The following is a 22,578-nucleotide window of genomic DNA, read 5'->3' on the forward strand; positions in this document are numbered from 1 at the left end:
GTTTCTCCGCAAAGGGACCAGGACGACTGATCCATATACAGGACAGAATGAATGGGACCATGTATCGTGAGATTTTTAGTGCAAACCTCCTTCCATCAGCAAGGGCATTGAAGATGAAACATGGCTGGGTCCTTCCAACATGACAATGATCCCAAACATACCGCCGAGGCAACAGAGTGGCTTCGTAAGAAGCATTTCAAGGTCCTGGAGTGGCCTAGCCAGTCTCCAGATCTCCACCCCGTAGAAAACCTTTGGAGGGCGTTGAAAGTCCGTGTTGCCCAGCGACAGCCCCAAAACATCACTGCTCTAGAGGAGATCTGCACGGAGGAATGGGCCAACATACCAGCAGCAGTGTGTCAACCTTGTGAAGACTTACAGGAAACGTTTGACCTCTGTCATTGCCAACAAAGGATATATAACAAAGTATTGAGATGAACTTTTGGTATTGACCAAATACTTATTTTCCACCATAATTTGCAAATAAATTCTTTCCAAATCAGCCAATGTGATTGTCTGGATTTTTTTTCTCATTTTGTCTCTCATAGTTGAGGTCTACCTATGATGCCAATTACAGGCCTCTCTCATCTTTTTTAAGTGGGAGAACTTGCACAATTGGTGGCTGACTAAATACTTTTTTGCCCCACTGTATGTTGTGCGCTACATCCTGGCATTTATACACTCTTTACTAGGCCAGGGACTGTCCTTGAGTACATTCAAGGGTCAGATTTCGGCCTTGGAGGGTCTATTTCAGGGACCCTTTGCTTTGCATTCCTTGGTGCGAGCCTTTGTACAAGGGGTCATGTGTATGTGTATTGTTCCAGGGATTAAAACTCTGTGGGACCTCAGCTTGGTACTTTATATGTGGCAGAAATCTGTTTGAACCCACCCAGGACAGTCCCACAATCCTTCTGTCACAGAAGGTCATTTTTCTTCGACTTGTAGAGTTTTGGTATTGATCTCTTTTTCTGGTGAACCATCGTGACCAGGAGCTTTTGTGATCGCAGTGTAAAGTGGTATCTTCATTCCCTCTTATCCAGAACATTGTTACTTTTTTTTTTTTCATGGCTTCCACCCCTCTTCCTTTGTTTCATGACTTGCCAAGAAAAGGAAAAAAAAAACCTAAAACTATGCCTGGCAGGGAACTTTCTGTCATGCGTGGTTTTTTTTTCTTTTTTTTTTTTTTTCTTTTTTTTCTTGTGTCTACCTGAAGTTGGTAGCAATTAGCCCTATCATATATTTGAAGAGACCCTGTGTCTTGTGATGTGCTCCAGGAAAAAAGTTTTATAGGTTAAAAGAAAATTCCTATTTTTTTTTTTTTTTCGTAGGCAATTCCATCAAGAAATTGAGGATTTTGTTTCAGGATTGCTTCAAAAGTATGAAGAACAGAAGAGGACTAACCCTGAAAAGACAACATTTAATCTTAATCCTCAGGTAACCCTTCTTGGAATTTAAATTCACAATGAGTTTATCTTAACAAAAATTGTGGTTTTCATATCCTATTTGCTTTTTTTTTTTTTTTTTTTCTATTTTCAGCCCTCAAGTTTTCTGTTGGAGGAAAATGAGGGTCCCAATGTGGATACAATTAAAAAAATTAAAGAAGCATTCAGTGTATGTATATTTATATTTTCTTTTTTTTTTTTTTCATGTGAAAGATCAGTTTGATGCAGATATTCTTATCACTTTTAATTATCTTTACTTTGTCAGGGCCTTTCATTTTACTAGAAATCGGGGAAGGCCACCTGAAATCTGACAGTTGCTACATACTCAAAGTGGGCTACAGTGTTTGCAACATAGATGACAGGCCAGCAATTGTCTGACTTTGTGTAACATCTGATTGCCTCAGCATTAGTTGTTGCCTCAATAGCAAGAGTTCCCATGTTTTTATTTTCAAAGGTCACATTCATGCAGCACTACACTGGGGCAAACACATCTTATGACCATTGGTGCACTGTGGTGCCTTTCATTGCAAATGGCACCCCAGCTTATCTGTTTTGCTGTGAACTGCAGTGTTTGGTAACATACAGTTGCAAGAAAAAGTATGTGAACCCCTTGGGATTACGTGGAGTTTTGCATGAATTGGGCATACAATGTGCTCTGAACGTCATCTAAGTCACAACAATAGAAGAACACAGTCTGCTGAACATAATACTACACAAACATTAGATGTTGCCATGGTTTAATTGCACATAACATGTAAACATTCACAGTGCAGGGAGGGAAAATTATGTGAGGCCCTAGATTAATGACTTCTCCCAGAGCTAATTGGAGCCAGGAGTGAGCCAACCTGAGACTCCAATCAGTGTGATGATATTGGATGTGTTGCTGACAGCTGTCCTGCCCTTAAAAAACACACACCTGTTTTGGGTTTACTGGTTTCAAGAAGCACTGTCTGATGTGAACCATGCCTCGCAGTTTCCTGTAGTTGCAGATCAGACCTGCACAACGATCTGGAGTAATTTTGGACCACTCCTCTTCACAAAACTGTTTCAGTGTAGCAATATTCTTGGGATGTCTGGTGTGAATCGCTCTCTTAAGGTCATGCCACAGCATTTCAATAGGGTTGAGGTCAGGACTCTGACTGGGCCACTCCAGAAGGCGTATTCTGTGCTGTTGCAGCCATTGTTTTGTTGAATTACTTGTATGCTTTGGGTCATTGTCCTGTTGCATCACCCATCCTCTGCGGAGCTTCAGTTGGCGGACAGATGGTCATACGTTTTCCTGCAAAATATCTTGATAAACTCTGGAATTCATTTTCCCATCAATGACAACAATCCGTCCAGGCCCTGAGGCAGCAAAGCAGCCCCAAACCATGATGCTCCCTCCGCCTTGTTTTACAGTGGGGATGAGGTTTTGATGTTGGTGTGCTGTGCCTTTTTTTCTCCACACATAGTGTTGTGTGTTCTTCCCAAACAACTCAATCTTGGTTTCATCTGTCCACAGTATGTTTTGTCAGTAGTGCTGTGGAACATCCAGGTGCTCTTTTGCAAACTTCAAACGTGCTGCAATATTCTTTTTGGACAGCAATGGCTTCCTCCGTGGTGTCCTCCCATGTACTCCATTCTTGTTTAATGTTTTCCTTATTGTAGATGTGTCAACAAAAATGTTAGCATGTGCCAGAGATTTCTGTAGGTCTTTAGCTAACACTCTGGGATTCTTCTTTACCTCATGCAGCATTCTGCGCTGTGCTCTTGCAGTCATTTTTACAGGACGACCACGTCTAGGGAGAGTAGCAACAGTGCTAAACTTTCTCTATTTTTAGACAGTCTGTCTTACCGTGGACACATGAACATCAAGGCTTTTGTAGATACTTTTGTAACACTTTCCAGCGTCATGCAAGTCAACAATTCTTGATCGTAGGTCTTCTGAGAGCTCTTTTCTGCGAGGCATGCAAGAGGCATTAATATAGAGTTGAATTCCCATTTCATGTGTTTATGTAGATTATCCCATATCCTTAAAACCATTAAAGTGTAAGTGCTTGTGCCCTCTTTAATTCTTCTATAATGTGCTGGAACTCATATCATCTTACTCAAATTAATTCCACTCAGATCATTCTCTATTTTTACCCAACTTTTCCCCTTGTGATTAAAAGTCCAGTCATAGATTCTTGCTAAAATTACTGCTTTGTAATATCTCTTGACATCAGGTAGTCCCATCCCCCCTTTCTCTTTAGTCCTACTTAGTGTTTCATATGATACTCTTGGCTTTTTATTCCTCCATATATATCTTGTTAACATCTGTGGTGCTGCACATGGGATCATTTGACATCATCCATTTGGTGGCTTGACAGTTCAATTGAGAGAAAAGCAACTGTGACGGTTATTCACAGTGTGCCTTAAATGTGGCTGCTTTGGGAATCTGCTAAATTGATGAGTTTAGTTCTGCCTTAAATGGTAGCTCTCTAGAAAACTTATTTTTAATAATTTTTTTTCACAGGTTGTTGGAAGTGTCTTATACTTCACAAATTTTTGCCTGGATAAGCTTGGCCAGCCGCTTCTAAATGAAAACCCACAGCTGACAGAAGGATGGGAAATACCAAAGTATCCTATTATGAGGTTTCTCTTACACCCACCCAGGGGTAATTCTCTTATTGTATCATTTGACTTTTTTTTTTTTTTTTTTATAAAGCTAGAACAGTAATAAAATGTAACCTGTCGCATGGTGCCAAATCTAAATCTAAGATGACATTTTATGAGTAAGGTAGCAACTTATCTATTGGGGTATACAACTTTTTATTTAAAATTTTGGTGTTTTTTTTTAAATATTTAATGTAATGCAATATAATATGCAGAACGTGGAGAACATCTATCAGACAAATTAACAACACAGTTGCAAATCGGCTGCTTCTCCTTCAGCAGTTTCTGACAGGTTTACAGTTCTGTATCTATATGCCTGAGTCAAGTGTGACAGTTTGCAAAGTTCAGACAGATTTTCATTCTAAACGGATGCATAAGTAAGTGGTTGGGGTCAGGATTAAAGTGGTTGTAAAGATAGGTTTTATACCTTCATGCATTCTATGCATGAGGGTAAAGCACCCTCTGTGTGCAGCAGCCCCCCCTTAACTCACCTAAGCCCCCTCGATCCAGCGATGTCCACTGGAGACTCAACTATCCCGGGACTCCCTCTCCTTATTGGCCATTGGCTCCCGCTGCTGTTAATCACAGTCAGTGAAAGGGGGGGGGTCAAACTGCAGCTCTGTGTCTGTGGACACCAAGCCTGCTTGGGTGCCCCTGTAGCAAGCTGCTTGCTGTGGGGGCACTCAACAGGAGGGAGGGGCCAGAAATGCCGGATGGACCCGAGAAGAGGAGGATCTGGGCTGCTCTGTGCAAATCCTCTGTACACAGCAGTTAAGTATATAGATAGCAGGGGCGAACTGACCATTTGGAAACTCGGGCACTGCCCGAGGGCCCGGGGTCAGTAGGGGGCCCCATAAGATGCCTCTGGTACCTTTCATAGGCTTTTTTGAGTTTGGGTAAGGACACAGGGGCCCCATGATCCCCTATTGCCCGGGGGCCCCATGAGTTGTCAGTCTGCCCCTGATAGATTTGTTGTTTTAAAAGAAAAAAATGTGCCTTTTACAATTGCTTTAACCACCTTCCACCCGCCCTATAGCAAAGTGGTTCTCTCGTTCTATGATGTCCTACCATTCTCACTGCGCATGCGCGGCTCAGGGAGCGTGCAGCGTGGCGATCGCCAGAGGGACACAGCGGATCACTGAAAGAGCCAAAGATTTCGGCTCAGTCATATGATCAGCTGTGTCCAGTCACAGCTGATCACATGTAAACACGGAAATGCTGGTTATCGGCATTTCTCTCGCGTGACAGCTCGAGAGGAGAGCCGGTAATCGGCTTTCCGCGGAGGGGACATGTACACCGATCATCAGGGCACTGATTATCAGTGTGCCCTGATGATCAGTGTGGCCCCGGAAGTGCCCAACTCTCAGTGCCAGTGCCACATCAATGCCACATATCAGTGCACATCAATGCCACATATCAGTGCCCATCTGAGCTGCCTTTCAGTGCCGCCTATCGGTGTCATGTATCAGTGCTGCCTATCAGTGATGCCTGTCAATGCACATCAGTACAAACTACCAGTGCCACCTATCAGTGCCCATCACTGCAGCCTCATTGGCGCACATCAGTGAAGGAGAAAAATCACTTATTTACGAAATTGTACAACAAAAACTACGATAAACTTTTTTTTTTTTCAAAATTTTCAGTGGTTTTTGGTTTAAGAAAAAATAATCCCAGAGGTGATTAAATACTACCAAAAGAAAGCTCTATCTGTCTCAAGAAAATGCTAAAAATTTCATATGGGTACAATGTTGCATGACCGCGCCATTGTCATTCAAAGTGCGACAGCGCTGAAAGCTGGAAATTGGCCTGGGCAGGAAAGCGGGAGAAGTGCCCTGTAGGCTAGTGGTTAAAGCTCCTGCAAGTATAGACTCCAGAGCAATCAACAGAAGATTTTATGACTTGGGTTGTAATCTTTTAATCTTAACTACCATGTGTCTGGCTGCTCCTGTTTATTAACCCTTTGCATTGTGACAGGATTGATAAGTGTGCTCCAATGCATTTATATATGTAATCTGTTCTAATTTTCAAGCCTTTGCACCTACCAAATAAACATCTAGGTTTTTATACACTTAGGAGACTATGCAGAATTGGGATCATAACTCTCTGCACTTTGTTGGACATATCTGTGTTTACTGCTTTGTCACTTTGTGTAAGAGCTTAGCATGCTAAGTCATGGTATCATGCCAAAAGAAGAGTTGACTGTGTCAGATTTATCTATACTTCGTGGGTACGCCCAAGATTCCAGCACCACCATCCTGGTACTCAACGAGCAGTTTTTTATAATACGAACTTTCAATATTCAGTGTTTCTAGAACTGTACTCATTCAGACATTGATCTAGTGCTGCTTTTCAATCACCTTTTTGATGGTCCACTTGCCTATTAATGGATTGGTCTTACTAAACCCAGGATCCTGCATTCACTCTATTTGGTCTCCCTCAGTACACAGAACATGGAAATTAAATTATTTTAGTAAAAATAAACTGCTAAATACCTTTTTTCTCAGCAGATATAGCAGTCTTCTGACTTCTATCAGTATGGTCTTATGAGGCTGCTTGTCCTCTGCTGATTAGCTCTGTGTGGATCACATGCACCCTCCCAAAGGGGAAAAAAAATTTTTTCTAGCAATTCACACCACACTGAGCATGTGCAGAGTGACTCCTAGAGTACTGTACTATCAACAGATGGACTGGAGACAGTATAAAAAGGGCAGGACCAGAGAAGACAGGATCAAACAGCCTTTATACACAATGCAGAGGATTAACCCCTTAGGTTCCAAAGTGAGTATAACAAGCATGCTTTATTGCATATACAGACTGATTTTACTGTTGGTTTAGTAACACCTTAATGCATGTCATTTTCTAGATGTTGGAGTGAAATTCCTTCTTTGTTACCCATGGGAGTTCATTCAATAGTCCATTTTGGAATTTAAGTAAACCTACAACAAAACTGATAATAAACAAAAAAAAAAATCACATCAGTTGCTGAATTTAGTAATAAGTAAGTTAAAACAATTAGAAGGTGGGAGGGGGTAAAGTCTAGTTCTATTTTTACAGGTAAGATATGCACATTCATCAGCTCTGGATCTAAGTCACTTTATTGGTTATTTTATTAGATGGCCATCCTCTCTGGTCAACTGAGAATTTCAGGAGGTGGAGGGGCAGAGCCAAACTTGACTTTCAAGTTGAGAAAAACTTAGGCTTTCTGATTATCTCCTCCTAAAAAGGCTAGTTGTTATTATTATACAGGATTTATATAGCGCCAGTGGTTTGCACAGCGCTTTACAAAACGAGGATAGACATTACAGTTGCATTACAATTTGGAACAAGAGGAAACGTAGGGGCCCTGCTTGTTAGAGCTTACAATCTCAGAAGAAGAGTTGAGTGATACAAAAGGTAATAGTTTGCACTCGTTGCCTAGCCATCTCTGGTTCCAGTACTTTAGTCATGGACCCAAAACAAGTTAGATCAGTGAAGTCTTGATCCACATAAATATCCAGGTCAGTTGTTTAGGAGTTACTGCAAGTGTATCTACACCCAAATACAATATATTGCGGTTTAATGATCCTTAGATGTGTTTGGCTGCATTGGTTTTCTTTTTTTAGGCTCTTTTTTCTTATTTTTATTCTTGTTGATCCGACCATGAACTCTGAATAAGGTATTGAGTTGGTGGCAGTGCGGTGTGCGTTTTTACCACACCTCACAGCTTTTATTTTCCATAAAGTGACACTACATGTCGCCATACTGAAGAGTTGTGCATTGCTCTGCTGTACAGTGACATGCGGTATCTTCCTGTGTGCTGCAATAAAATGCAGTATGTTTGCGTTTTATCGCAGTGTGAACAGGGCACAGAGAACAATTGTTTTGTATACCCTACCAGTGACTGACATTCTTCCAGTGTGGAAAAACACCAGTCATGACACTGAACAGGCACTAACACGGGGTATGTTGTTGGCCCTGTTGCCGAGCGTGGGGGGGGGGACTTAAAAGAACGAATTTAGCCACCACATCTAAAGACTAAAAAGCTGCAATATGTTGAGTTTTTGCATTTAGATCTGCGTGGTGAATTACTGTTAGGCAACCACCATCTTCAGAAGAAATAGGAAATTTGAGCCTCATAAGGAAAAATCAAACGCTTTATCCAATTTAAACGGTTTACAGCTCTGGATTTGTTGTGACGGATATTGTGGCTGGCATGTTTGGTAACAATTTTCATATACATTTTTTACCTATTCTCAGTTTAAAAGTTTAAATTAGGCAGACTTATTACTGGTTTACAGTGCATCCAGAAAGTATTCACAGCATGTAACTTTTGCCACATTTTGTTACAGCCTTATTCCAAAATGGATTAAATTCATTTTTTTCCTTAACATTCTACAAACAATACCCCATAATGACAACGTGAAAGAAGTTCGTTTTGAAATCTTTGCAGTTTATTAAAAGTTTAAAAAAAGCCTGTACATAAGTATTCACAGCCTTTGCTCAATACTTTGTTGAATCACCTTTAGCACCAATTACAGCCTCAAGTCGTTTTGAGTATGATGCTACATGCTTGGAAAACCTATTTTTGGCAATTTCTCCCATTCTTCTTTGCGGTTCCTCTCAAACTCCATCAGGTTGGATGGGAAGTATTGGTGCACAGCCATTTTCAGATCTCTCCAGAGATGTTCAATCGGGTTCAAGTCTGGGCTCTGGCTGGGCTACTCCAGGACATTCAGAGTTGGCCCGTAGCCACTCCTTTTGTTATTTGGGCTGTGTGCTTAGGGTCCCAGTTCCTGCTGCTGAAAAACATCCCCACAACATGATGCTGCCACCACCATGCTTCACTGTAGTGATGGTATTGGCAGGTGGTGAGCGGTGCCTGGTTTCCTCCAGACATGACGCTTGGCATTTTGGCCAAAGAGTTCTATCTTTGTTTCATCAGACCAGAGCGTTTTTTTTTTTTTTGTTTTTTTTTTAAATCTCTTGGTCTGAGTCCCTTGGGTGCTTTTTGGCAAACTCCAGGCGAGCTGTCATTTGCTTTTTTTTTACTGAGTGGCTTCCGTCTGGCCACTCTACTATACAGGCTTGATTGGTGGAGTACTGCAGAGATGGTTGTTCTGGAAGGTTCTCCTTTCTCTACAGAGAAACGCTGGAGATCTTTCAGAGTGACCATCGGGTACCTCTTTGGCTAAGGCCCTTCTCACTCGATCGCTCATGTTGGCTGGTCGGCCCGCTCTAGGAAGATTCCTGGTGGTTCCAAACTTCTTCCATTTATGGATGATGGAGGTGACTGTTCTCATTGGGACCTTCAATGCTGCAGAAATTTTTCTGTACCCCTCCCCAGATCTGTGCCTTTATACAAATCTGTCTCGGAGGTCTACAAACAATTCCTTGGACTCATGGCTTGGTTTGTGCTCTGACATGCACTGTTAACTGTGGGTCCTTCTATAGACAGGCTTATGCCTTTCCTAATCATGTCCAATCAACTGAATTTCCCACAGGAGGACTCCAATCAAGTTGTGGAAACATCTCAAGGATGATCAGTGGGAACAGAATGCACCAGAGCTCAATTTTGAGTTTCATGGCAAAGGCTGTGAATACTTATGTACATGTGTATTTTTTTTTTTGTTTTAATAAATTGCAAAGATTTCAAAACAAACTTTTCACATTGTCATTCTGGGGTTTTATTTGTAAAATGTTCAGGAAAAAAATAAATTTAATCCATTTTGGAATAAGGCTGTAACATAAAATGGGGCAAAAGTTAAGCGCTGTGAATACATTCTGGATGCACTGTATGCCAACCTTTACTAATGTAACTATATAGTATGTATTAGAAAACATGGGTAATGAGTAAGAAGACTTGACTTCCCCTAGCATTGTTATGTAATATATCCTTAAACTGATTTGTGGCATGCTATAAAATTGAAGTTATTTTGGATATGCTAAGATGAACTACACTGCTCAAAAAAAAGGAACGCTTTTTAATTAGATTATAGCATCAAGTCAAACTCCTGGAATATTGATCTGGTCAGTTAAGTAGCAGAGGGGGTTGTTAATCATTTTCAGCTGCTTTTGGTCTTAATGAAATTACCAAGTGCACTAGATGGGCAACAGTGAGACGACCCCCAAAACAGGAATGAGTTTACAGGTGGAGGCCACAGATTTTTTTATTTTTTTTTTTTTTTCCCTACTCTTTTCTGACTGTTTTTAACTAGTTTTGCATTTGGCAAGGGATAGTGTCACTTCTGGTAGCATGAGGCCATACCTGGACCCTACAGAGGTTGCACAGGCAGTCCATCTCCTCCAGGATTGCACATCAATACGTGCCATTCCCAGAAGGTTTACTGTGTCTCCCAGCACAGTCTCGAGAACATGGAATGGATTCCAGGAGACGGGCAGTTACTCTAGGAAAGCTGGACAAGGCCGAAGAAGGTCCTTCACCCATCAGCAGGACCCGGTATCTGCTCTTTTGTGCAAGGAGGAGCAGGGTGAGCACAGCCAGAGCCCTACAAAATGGCCGCCAGCAGGCCACTGGTGTGAATGTCTCTGACCAAACAATCAGAAAAAGACTTCATGAGGGTGGCCTGAAGGCCCGACATCCTCTAGTGGGCCCTGTGCTCACTGCCCGGCACCATAGAGCTTGATTGGCATTTGCCATTGAACATCAGAATTAGCAGGTCCACCACTGTCGCCCTGTGCTTTTCAGATGACAGCAGGTTCACCCTCAGCACGTGACAGACGTGAAAGGGTATGGAGAAGCCGTGGAGAATGTTATGTTGCCTGTAACATTGTTCAGCATGACCATTTTTGGTGGTAGGTCAGTGATGGTCTGGGGAGGCATATCCATGGAGGGACGCACAGACCTCTACAGGCTAGACAATGGCACACTGACTGCCATTAGGTATCGGAATGAAATCCTTGGACCCATTGTCAGACCCTATGCTGGTGCAGTGGGTCCTGGGTTCCTCCTGGTTCATGACAATGGCCAGCCTCGTGTGTTGATTGTATGCAGGCAGTTCCTAAAGTATGAAGGAATTGATACTGTTGAAATGCCCCCACGCTCGCCTGACCTAAATTCAATAGAACACCTCTGGGATATCATGTTTCGGTCCATCCGACGTCGCCAGGTTGCACCTCAGACTGTCCAGGAGCTCAGTGATGGTCCAGATCAGGGAAGAAATACCCCAGGACACCATCCTTCATCTCATTAGGAGCATACCCCGACGTTGTTGGGTATGCATACAAGCACGTGGGGGCCAAACAACTACTGAGTGCCATTTTAAGTTTAATCCATTTTGGAATAAGGCTGTAACATAAAATGGACTAGCCTGCTACATCATTTTTTCACTTTGATTTTTGGGCTGTCTTTGAATTCAGTCCTCTGTAGGTTGATGATTTTTCATTTCCATCAAACAATGGGGCATCATTATGTTCCTAACACATTACCCAGTCCATATTCGTATAGCTATCCAGCATATTTTTCCCCGTTTGAGATCTGATGTGTTTTCAAAGTGTTCCTTTAATTTTTTTGAGCAGGGTAAAAAGACCATATGAGGACAAATTTAAAAGAAATCTGTCATGAATTTGAATATCTGTTCTATGCAGCTTTGCCTGTTGGGGGGTACTAGCTTCCCCCTCCTGATATCCAGTGTTCTATTCTAGAGCATTGAAACTGAAACTGTTTGAAGGCCATTACTTGGGCTAGTGTTGGTTGATAGATGCAGCTTGCTTTCAGGTGTATTAGGCTACATTCTTGCAGCAGTTTTTGGTACCTGGGGGGGGGGGGCTAGCTGTGGCCACCGTGCCCTTTACACTTCAATGACACATTGGCCGCAGCTATCTGGCTGGTCACACTGCCAGCAATTACCTGTGGTGATAACTGATGGACGCACCTATACTTCGCAGTGTAAACTTTTCAGAAGTTGGTACTAAGGCTTGATTGAGATTGGTGCATGCAGAAAAATACACCAAAAATGCATGTTCATGTGTTTTTGATGAAATTCCATCTATGAAGCCAAAAACACACTATGCTGGATGTTAAAAATGAAAAAAAAAAGTCCCTGCACTTTCCAAAACATGGATCAGGAAAAACTGCAGTTATATGAACGTGACCCATATGGAATAATGTTAAATGGACTTTTTAGTGCGTTTCTGAAAAATCTGCAAATGCATTACAAAACATTGTGTGAACCTAGTCTTAAACTCACTCGGAGCCAGGACTCGGGTGGGTATCCAGGTGTTACATCACACCACTGTTTGCATTCTTTATTGCCATCTAGGCCTAGAGCCCCTTATAAGATACTCAGGTGCTTTCTCAAACCCTTTGGCCACGAGAACTCATTGCAGTCTACACCCCTGCATCCTTTTCCGTGAGCACCCCACAGGAATACTCACTTGTATCTGTAGCAGAAACCAGGTGAAAGGGAGCCAATGCAAAATAGCAGGCGAACATTTGCTCTGCCGAAGGGCGCGCATAAGGCGCAGCTTCAGAGTGACAATGAGTGACTTGCACCGGAGCAGGATCTGGCTCCGACATCGATCTCTGCCTCCAATTCTAGCTATGTTTCAGACTTTTGGTAAGTGGCCTATTTAACTGACTAAAAGCAAATTCTCTACATCTGTCACATTTCTTTGGACGGATTAAGGCCTTAATACAGCCATCTTTGTTCAGGGCTCAAAACTGCTACACCTACTTTCCTGCTGCCATTTCTCAGCTGGAGTCGGATTCTGATATGGGAGTCATTGTGCCAGTACTGCCACAAGAGAGTTTTAAAGTATTTTACTTAAACCACTTTATAGTACCAAAACCCAGCAGGGGTATTCATCCTATTTGGGACTTAAAATCTCTAAACAAGGCCCTTCAAATTCCAAAATGTGGCATGAAATTTGCAAGGTCAGTGTTTGACTCTCTTGAGACAGGATATACATAGCATCTGTGGACATCCATGATGTCCATTGGCATATTCTCATTTGCCACTATGAAAGCACTGATGAGGTGGGTAGACAATCACTTCCAGCTTGTCATACTGCCCTTTGGCCTATCCTCTGCTCCCAGAGTGTTTACAAAGGTCTTGGCATCATACTTGCCCTTCTCCGTATTCAGGGCATCCAAGTCACAGGCTATCTAAACATCCACCTTCTGAAGGACTCCAATCCTTTGCAACTGTCAGAAAATGTCCACAATTTAGATGTGCCAGGCCTTTAGCTAGGTGAAATTTCAACAAATCTGCTCTCCAGCCTTCTCTTCGCCTGGGATACTTGGGTCTGGTCCTGGATATACCAAGCAAAAGTCTTTTGGTGTTTTCTCCCCCCCCCCCCCCTAAAAACCTGTGCTGAAGTAATGAGATCCAAGAGCTATCCCACAGGGAGAATCTTAAAGAAAATTCTAGGCCTAAAGGTAGCTTACATTTTTCAAAAAATCTCCAACTGAACAGCTTTGTCAACCACCTCTAGATTTACCTGTCCTGCCAAGCAAGGAATACCTTAACAGTAGGCAAGTGGGCCTTCCTTTCCTATCACTGGAAAATCCTCAACAAACGCACGTCTCTCAGGCTGGGTAGACATATTCCAATCTCTAATAGTCCAGGAAACATCATCCAGCTCCCCATCAACATCTTTAAGTTCAAAGTAGTACTGTTGACCTTGCAGCACTGGACACCCCTTTTTGAAGGTACGTTCGGTTGGGGTGCAGTCAGAGAATGCCGTGACTGTGGCCTAACTCGTCCAAGGGGGCACCAGTAGTTTGGCTGCCTTGAATGAAACCAACCAGATAATCTCATGGACAGAAGCTTCCTGCTCACACAACGGGAGTGGACAACCAGGAAGTGGATTATTGAAAAACGTGTAAATAAGTGAGCGCCTTCCAAATAGTAGCAGCTGTACACCAAAGGCACCATATAAAACCTTCCAATACAATAATATACAAAAAAGGTGCAGCGCTAGAGCACAAATAAATGAACATATATATACATGTATAAAGTCATGCAAAAGATGTAAAGTGATGCTATGCACTCATATACTGTATATGCCACTATGCAGTGGCTAATATAACGTGAGGAAAAAAACTGCTGTGTCCACAGATAAGTCCAACGTGAAAACGTGAGCAAGATCTCAGTCGATCTATAGACTTCCAAACGACAGACTGTGCACACGGTGAAACAGTGAGGATACAGATTACGCACTCACCAGATGCGCAACCTTTATGCGCCTTTATATATTATAGAGACTCCCAATATGTCATCAGAGGTCTGGTCAGATCTGGTCAGGTCCACTTCGTTATCCCATACTCTGCATACAGCCTTCTCATTAGGCGATGACCACTCTGTAGATGCACCTGGCTCCCAGAGGAGCTCAGAAAAAACAGAGGGGGCCAATAGTGCAGTATGTCTATGGATACTTTATTCCCACACACACAGAGACAGATGCTAGTCAGATACAATGTAAGGGATAATAAAAAACTACTGACCCAGTGAAAAGTTGCCGCCGGGACCCCTCGTGGTGCCGGCGGTATTAGCGTCAAACAGCTGCAGCCGACCCTGATGCGTTTCGAGCAAAGAGCTCTTAGTCATAGGGTTTTGGCTATCAGCTGTTGACGCCGTACTGTCCTTTAAATAAGGGAAATGGCGGCAACTGGTGAGTGCGTAATCTGTATCCTCACTGTTTCACCGCGTGCACAGTCTGTCGTTTGGAAGTCTATAGATCGATTGAGATCTTGCTCACGTTTTCACGTTGGACTTATCTGTGGACACAGCAGTTTTTTTCCTCACGTTATATTAGCCACTGCATAATGGCATATATTTGAGTGCACAGCATCACTTTACATCTTTTGCATGACTTTATACATGTATATATATGTTCATTTATTTGTGCTCTAGCGCTGCATCTTTTTTGTATATTACAGGAAGTGGATTAGTTTAGCTGCGACTGCCCAGAACAAGAATAGGACCTTCATCTGGATCTCTTCAGTCTGATATGCCAAAAATGGGGGATTCCAAGTGTGGACATCTGGGCTTTTCGGCAACAAGCCCGTTACCCAGTTGTATAAGGCCGCCACCTGATTTTCTGATCATATTTTTTTTTCTGTTCATACTTTTTTCAGGGTTTTATCAGGTAGACGTCCATCTTCTGCAAGGTTCTTGCTGCGGTACTCCCTGAAATTGCACCTTCTGACCTTTTTTTTGTTTGGGGCTGTTGTCAATTATGTTTGCCTCATTGTTGCCCACCCTTCTTATTCATTGCTTGGGGACCTCCCATGGTGTATGAATACTCTGCCTGTGGTTTTGTACTGGTGTGAATAGGATAACAGGAATTTAGACTTGAGTGGGATCCCTATCTTTGAGTACAGTACAGGACATGGACCACTCTCTGTTCAGTTTCTCTGTGTTGCTTGCTATGACACGGAGGACTCATGGAGTGGGGTAGTTATAGGAGAGACACCCAGGGGTCATGTCCTCAAACGCTTTGTCATTGTCTGATTTTCCTGAAGATTCATTCCTATAAAATGTGTATGAATACACTGCCTGTGTCACTACAAGATATGGACTTTACAGGCAAGTCATCCTTCTTTTTTTTTTTTTTTTTTTTTTTTTTTTTTTTTTCTCCGTAGCTTAAGAAGCTGCCTCAGGCATGTTTCCACTTGAAGACCATTAGGTTCACTGTGGTTTATGTACAAAAGCTGGTTCACTCAGAGTCTTGTGCACTTATAGAAACCAATCAGCTTCCAGGTTTTATTGCTAAAGCCTAATTGAACAAGCTGAGGTTAGAAGCAGATTGGCTACCATGCACAGCTGTACAAGATTCTAAGTGAAAAACAGCCTTCGTAAATGAACCCCAGTGAGCCTATCTGCTTCTAACCTCAGCTTGTTCAATTAGGATTTAGCATTAAAACTGGAAGCTGATTGGTTTATATGCAGAAGTGCACGAGCTTCTGAGTGAACCAGCTTTAGTATATACACCACACTGTTTCATAGGAAGTTTTCTTTTTTTTTTTTTTTTTCCTTGATAGAAACTGAATCATAAGGCCTCATGTGCACTGCAGCTGCTAAATGCCCATTTTACAAGCATTTGACAAATATATTAAATACAAATTTGGTGGTGGTGGGGGGAATCTGAATGCATCAAAATCGTGTTCAGGAGTGGAGCATTTGGGCAGAAAAATACACCCAAGGCGCCTAAACGCTAGGTGTGTTTTTACTGCTTGAGCATTTAGTTCAATGGCCAGAATACATTAATATTCTGGCCAATGAAATGAATGCCCAAGTGCTTGACATGCCTGAATGCATTTGAAAAATGCGTGTTTAGGGGCGTATAAACACTTTCTACTGTCAAGAGTGAGGCATTTAGAAAGCCTAGTGTGCATGCCGCCTCTAGTAGGCTGCAGCTGTGAAGCTTTTAAACAGCATGCCACTTCGCATATGGCTGTCAATATTGGGGTTTCATGTGTGTAAATAGAAACTTGAGATGCTTTATTGTATTAAGATATTCAACCAAGTGTTTCTAAGAATCCCTTGCCGTTTAACAGTGTTTAGATTGGTGGCTGCATTCATTTTCAGTTGCAGAAAATACCTGGTAATCTTGCCGGAAATGTGGTTTTCTGTGAGCTGAATAGACAGTCTTTCCTCATTTCTACGCTACAAATCCCATCAACTAGCATGCAACAGAGTTGAACAAAGTCAGATGTGTTTGAACTCCAGCCTGACAATCATGGCTTCTTTCATAGATGCAGTGGAGGAGTGAGCGTCACCTAGAGTCTAGAAGTATGTTATTTGCAGTATTACCAGATGAAAGTGGTGGGGGGATTGTGCCTGGGGAACAAAAATGCAATCGCCCCTGTGACATGGTAAGCTGCAAGATTTATTTTTGCGTTTAAATATAATAGTTTTTTTGGATACTTTATTTTATTTTATTTTTTTAATGTTTATACATCTTTTAAGTTTCTTTGCTGCAAAACTTATTTTAAGTATATATTTAAAAACTCCTTAATATATCTAAAAAGATACCAGCAAGTTTTTACACAGATTGTGTCTCTAGAGGGCCAAGAAGTACAAATAAAGTCAAAAAGGTTTGTATGCATTTTTTTTCTAATGAATAGGACTCTCTGCCTGCTAATTATTTATAGGTTATATAAAATGTATACATACATACTCAGTGCTGCTGCATTGGTATGGGGCTGCAGCTGTCCCACATCAGCTTTAAGACCAGGAACTTGGCAATCATGTGACTGCTGATTGTTCAGCTCTGTCTTCTCGAAGCAGTGGCTGTCAGTTACCACTCTGATTCTCCAGTGCTCACTGGAGGGTTAGGGAATGGGCGAGTGCAGCTGGCTGTGGCACTTAACTGCGTGCTTTGAGTCAGAGCCAGCTGTTGTTCGGACAGCTGGGTGGATCCTGACAATTTGTTTGGGATCCTTCCAGAGCCTGAAGTGGCTCTGTAACATCGGCTGACAGCGGGCTTTAGCTTGCTTTTGGCTGATTCTGGATCACAGAAGAGCAAACCCACGAGAAGTATGGCCAAAACAATCTTTGGCCATACTTTTTAGAACATCATTTAACTGTAGTTTAAATGTTTAAGTACAGTGTAAGTATCTGAATTTTGACCTAGTGTCAACTACCTGCAGTCCCATACAGCAGAGCTCAGATGAAGTAGCAGCACAAGTAGCCAATCTGTTCATTTGCTGACAAGGAGCATGCTGATGTGTAGAGAAAGTGAAGCACCATGAAAAATCATGCCTGTTTCTCTTTTCACTTTCCAGTCACAGGCTGAGGGTGGGTTAATTGGAAGTGAGTTGAATGATACCGGTCATTAGATTGAGGTCGTCTAGCAGCAGGAAGAGTCCTGTGAGGGAAATATTTGGATTGAAGGTAAACGTTGTGGCAAAACTTCATGATCTTTTTTTATCATGTTTATATTTTGCTTTGAGGTTTACATACTTTACAGTCACAGATTGGGAGAGAAACTAGATCTGTATTTACTTAGAGTGAAACCAAGCAGTACACTGATAGGCCCTTCTGTCACCATATTTCTTGCACTGCAGTACAACTTTTGCTTGCATTTCCCTATCTTAGCGTGATGTGTGGTGTACAGAAGGCAGCTTTACGGCCTTGTTTACACTTTCTCTGCCTCTGAAAAGCAGTCTGAGTTGGACCACTCATCGGGACATTTGACTTGTGGTCAAGGAGGTGTTCTATTGCCTCCACACCCCCTATTTTAACTCCTTAAACCCTGCACCAGCTTGCCCAAGCCACATGTATTGCCTGCAGTTGCAGGGCACCCTTATTCAGCTGAGTGGGCTGCATTCAGTAGGTAGTTTTTTGTCTATTCTGACAGTGGGAATTACTTGTGCAAAGCATCATGGTCACAGGATATGTACATCCTTTCTGCTGCTTTTGTAGGTCAAGGGGGTGCAGTTGGGGGCAGTAAAAAATGTGGCTCAACCTCACATTTTTAACGACGTGTGTCAGCCCACTACATCCCATGGTTGACCATAGAAGTGCAATGGCAGCCGATTCATATTGAATGGACTGCCTTAATGAAATGCAGATTCTCATGCGTTGCAGCACACTATAACCTAGGGCAACAGACCACAGAAGTCTGCCTGGGCCCATAAGGTTAGTGAGATGAGAAGCAAGAGGAAAGTGTAAGGGGCGGCTTTACACTGGGCTGCTGCTTTTTGGCCGCAGCACAGTGTACCCACAGTTTTCGTGTGAGTTAGTTGTTCTTTCCCCATAGATTTCTATTCTGTCCCACAGTTTTGGTGCGCCTTCTGAAAAAGGGAAAGCGCAGCTAACCTGCACTGAAGCCACAGGCACACTGCATGCGGGGGGGCGGTGTGAACGGCCTTGTTATGTACAGTGGCCTAAGATGTGCACCACAGGGGATGTTATGGATGATGAAAACAAAAAACTAGGTAACGTTCCAACAATGTTATAACTTATATCAGGTTAATGAAAATAACATACTTCTAGAAAAAACATTTTGTTCATGGGGGGGTAGGGAACACTTATAAACTGGACATAGTTTAGTGCTCTTCTTTCAAGTGGTTGTAGTAATAGTACATGACTTGGTAGCTGTTCTATCCCTTTACTTTCTGTTCAAAAATAAAAAAATGTTTTTCCTTTTAATATACACATATTTACGTTACCTGCAATTTACACAATGTGTACATACTGTGTATTTTACATGCCTGCTCAAAAGGAGCTTTATAGTCTAAGGTCCTTCTTGCATATGCATACATGAGCACCACACATACTAGGGCTAGTTAACCTGCCAGCATGCCTTGGAGTGCAGGAGGTAAACTGGAGTATCTGAAAGAAACGCATACAAACTCCTTGCAGATAATGTTCTGACTGGGATTTGAACTGAGAACCCTAGTGCTAATTTGTCTTGGAAACAACACTTTCGTTTGTGGTGCACAAGTTCTGAAAAACTAGCATTTGTTTTCAGTAGGCTGGGGAATTTAGTGCCTACTTGTTAATCGGGCCTCAGCAATTGAGTGAAATATTGCTGCTTGTTTGGCCATGAAGGGACCAACTGCTTAGGATATTATCAATTGAATATTAGACCAATCTTTCACCCACAAGATTTTACCAATGTGACATGGGAATATGGACTGTGCATGTGGATTTGGGGTTTGCCAGTTTGGTGCCTGGTTTTTGAACTGAACCTTTCTCTTGATTGATTAATTAGGCCGAAAGCTTGCTGTTTCAATTGTGGCTCGGTAGAACATCAGATGAAGGACTGTCCAAAGGTAAGTCTTTTAGCTGTGGCTAAATATATATAAGCTTTAAGTATGAGTAGATGTTGTGAAACCACACATTCCTCATAAAACTTATGGGTGAAAGCTATAATATATCATATGAATATTGCAAAAATATACAGTGAATCTTGCCGGGTCTGCGCATTTACTCCCAAAGGGGAATGCACTGTGTGCTGGTTTTAAACCGGCAGCTTCTACCTCTGGTGAGTCTTATACTTCTGGGTGGTGGACCACACAGTTGGTGTTTGGTGGAAGAACAAAAGGTTTTAAAAGGTGGTTTATTTGAAACTAGTATCACAACATTGGGACTGGTTGGATTGAACATGGATCTTTGTATTCACATGGTGTTTAGTGTTAAAGATTTTGTATGAATTAAGCCTTTTATTTAATCTCAGACAATATTTATTTAGGAGTATTTGCACAGACTACACAGACAATTTCACATATTGTATAGATCTCACGCACACATTTTTATAATTTTTATTTAAAGAATACAGCACTAACCCTTTATAGACAGGATTAATATATCACCAACAGTTTGCGCAGCGCTTTACAACGTGAGAACAAACAGTACAGTTTCAATATAGGAGGAGTCAAAGGGCCCTGCTCGTTAGAGCTTACAATCTAAAATGGGGAGGGTCAAGTGATACAAAAGGTAATAACTATGGGGGATGAGCCAGTGGAGAAAATACATATACAGTTGTTGAGTGGAGGCAGGAGAGGCTTCTTTGAAGAGATATGTTTACAGGGATCGCCTAAAAGCCGAGTAGGAGTTAGACAATTTGGGGTAGGGAATTCCATGAGATGGGAGAGGCTCAGGAAAAGTACTGAAGGCAAGCATGGGTGGGGGTGGCAAGGGAACTAGAGAGCTGGAGGTCATGGAGGGGGTGGGGGGTTGATAAAGAGAGTGATTTGGTTGGTATTTTGAGACTTAAGTTAGTGATGTAGCTGGGGGCTGAGTTGTGAACGGCTTTGTAAGTTAGCATTTTGATTTTATTTTGTTGGCTGAGTGGCAGCCAATGCAGGGTTTGCACTGAACTGTGGGTTAGGTGGATGAAACTAGCAGCAGCATTCATGATGGACTGAAGGGGGTTGCAGATCGAAAATAGGAGAGGTCCCAGAATGGAACTTTGGGGGACCCCAGCTGAGAAAGAAAGAGAGGAGGAAGTAGAATTGTAAGTGACACTGAAGATGTGGTGAGATGAGCAAGATGAGAACCAAGGAAGAGCAGAGTCACGGAGACTAATATCTCATATTAGGTTGGGCACCCACCAGGTTATTTTACATGTTGCCATTTCACATATTGGTACCATTGGCACTGTTCTTTTTTTGCTTACTTGGCTCCAAATTGAAGCACATAGTTACTGAAATATGACTTTGTTCCATTTATGTTTTTAGGTTTTATTGCTTTTTGTTCATGTACCAACAAATGCAAAACTTGAACTACAGCTTAGGTCTTTCTTTTTTTTGTGAATAGGTATCTAATAGGTGAGTGACATTGGACATAGAATAAAAACACCATACAACTGTAGAGTGTAAAGGTTCTGAGCTACACGTAAACAGAAGCTAAAGCTTAGCCTATCCTACTTGGAGGGAAAAAATAATTGGGTCTTAATATATCTGCATAATTGGGACTTTTGAGATCAGTTATATGAAGTTCGAGGGTCCCTTTTTCTAATTTATTGAACACCTAGGTCTAGCGGATATTCTGCTAATGTGGCAACCAGGGTGGATTTGATTTAAATCAAACTGATTTAAATCACAATTTAAATCACTAGTCAGTAAGGCTTGATTTAAATCCTAGTTTTCTACATAGACTAATTCTTGCTGGTATAACTTTAATATGCAAGTAGATGAAGATTTTTAGAATAACAACTTTTCATATTAGTTTTTTTATCCCCAGTTTAATAGGTTAATCATTCATATTTGGACAACTTTTCTGTTGTACTTAGGAAGGAGAAAAATAATCATTACCTTAATAATAACAATATAAATAGATTTATTCAACTGAAACAATAACATTACAGCATATGTTATTTGCTTAAACAAACATCCATGTTTCTTAACTAATTTGGCTAAACAAAATATATATATTTTAACCATTTCCAGACCGGACACTTTTACCCCCTTCCTGACCAGGGCAATTTTCAGCTTTTAGCGCTATCACACTTTGAATGACAATTGTGCGGTCATGCAACTCTGTACCCAAATGAATTTTTCACAATTTTTTTGAGACAGATAAAGCTTTATTTTGGTGGTATTTATTCACCACTGGGATTTGTATTTTTTTTGCTATGTAAATGAAATGTCCAAAAATTTTGAAAAAAAGTGTTTTTTTTATAAAATTTTGCAAATAAATTATATTTCATCATAAATCTTAGCCAAAATTTATTCCGTTATCTTTTTAGTAAAAAAAAAAAATCCAAATTAGTTTATAAGCAAAAATTATAATTTTTAAACTTTTTTTTTTTTTTACATTTTTATTTTATTTTCTTATTATTTATTTATTTATTTATTTTTACATACTGTCACCCTAGCAGTACAGTGTCACCATGGCTCACTCATTGAGAAGTACTGAGTGAGCTGTGATTGGTCACAGCTTGTCACATGGTACAAGGCTTTTGTGAATAGCCTTCTACCATGTGACCTCTGTGATCATTCACAGATTTCACACGTAGTAAGCAATGATGTCAGAAGTGACATCTTGCTTACTACTTTGCATGTGATCACTGATTGGCCAATCAGTGATCACATGATCGGGACCTCGTACAG

General features: G+C 41.5%; 1 protein-coding gene across 1 annotated transcript in view; it reads left to right on the plus strand.

Moving 5' to 3' along the window:
• The window catches only part of ZCCHC8 (zinc finger CCHC-type containing 8), a 67,910-nt gene that overhangs the window by 17,897 nt on the left and 27,435 nt on the right, over positions 1-22,578 (plus strand). The window contains exons 4-8 of the mRNA XM_089662027.1: positions 1,326-1,431; positions 1,534-1,608; positions 3,934-4,037; positions 17,047-17,112; positions 19,737-19,797. Of these exons, the coding sequence (XP_089518153.1) occupies positions 1,326-1,431; positions 1,534-1,608; positions 3,934-4,037; positions 17,047-17,112; positions 19,737-19,797 (412 nt within the window). The remainder of the gene's footprint in view (positions 1-1,325; positions 1,432-1,533; positions 1,609-3,933; positions 4,038-17,046; positions 17,113-19,736; positions 19,798-22,578) is intronic.

Source organism: Staurois parvus, unplaced genomic scaffold, assembly GCF_062004578.1.
Source record: "Staurois parvus isolate SC_StPar_1 unplaced genomic scaffold, SC_StPar_1.0 ptg001418l, whole genome shotgun sequence".
In the NCBI taxonomy this organism is placed as follows: domain Eukaryota; kingdom Metazoa; phylum Chordata; class Amphibia; order Anura; family Ranidae; genus Staurois; species Staurois parvus.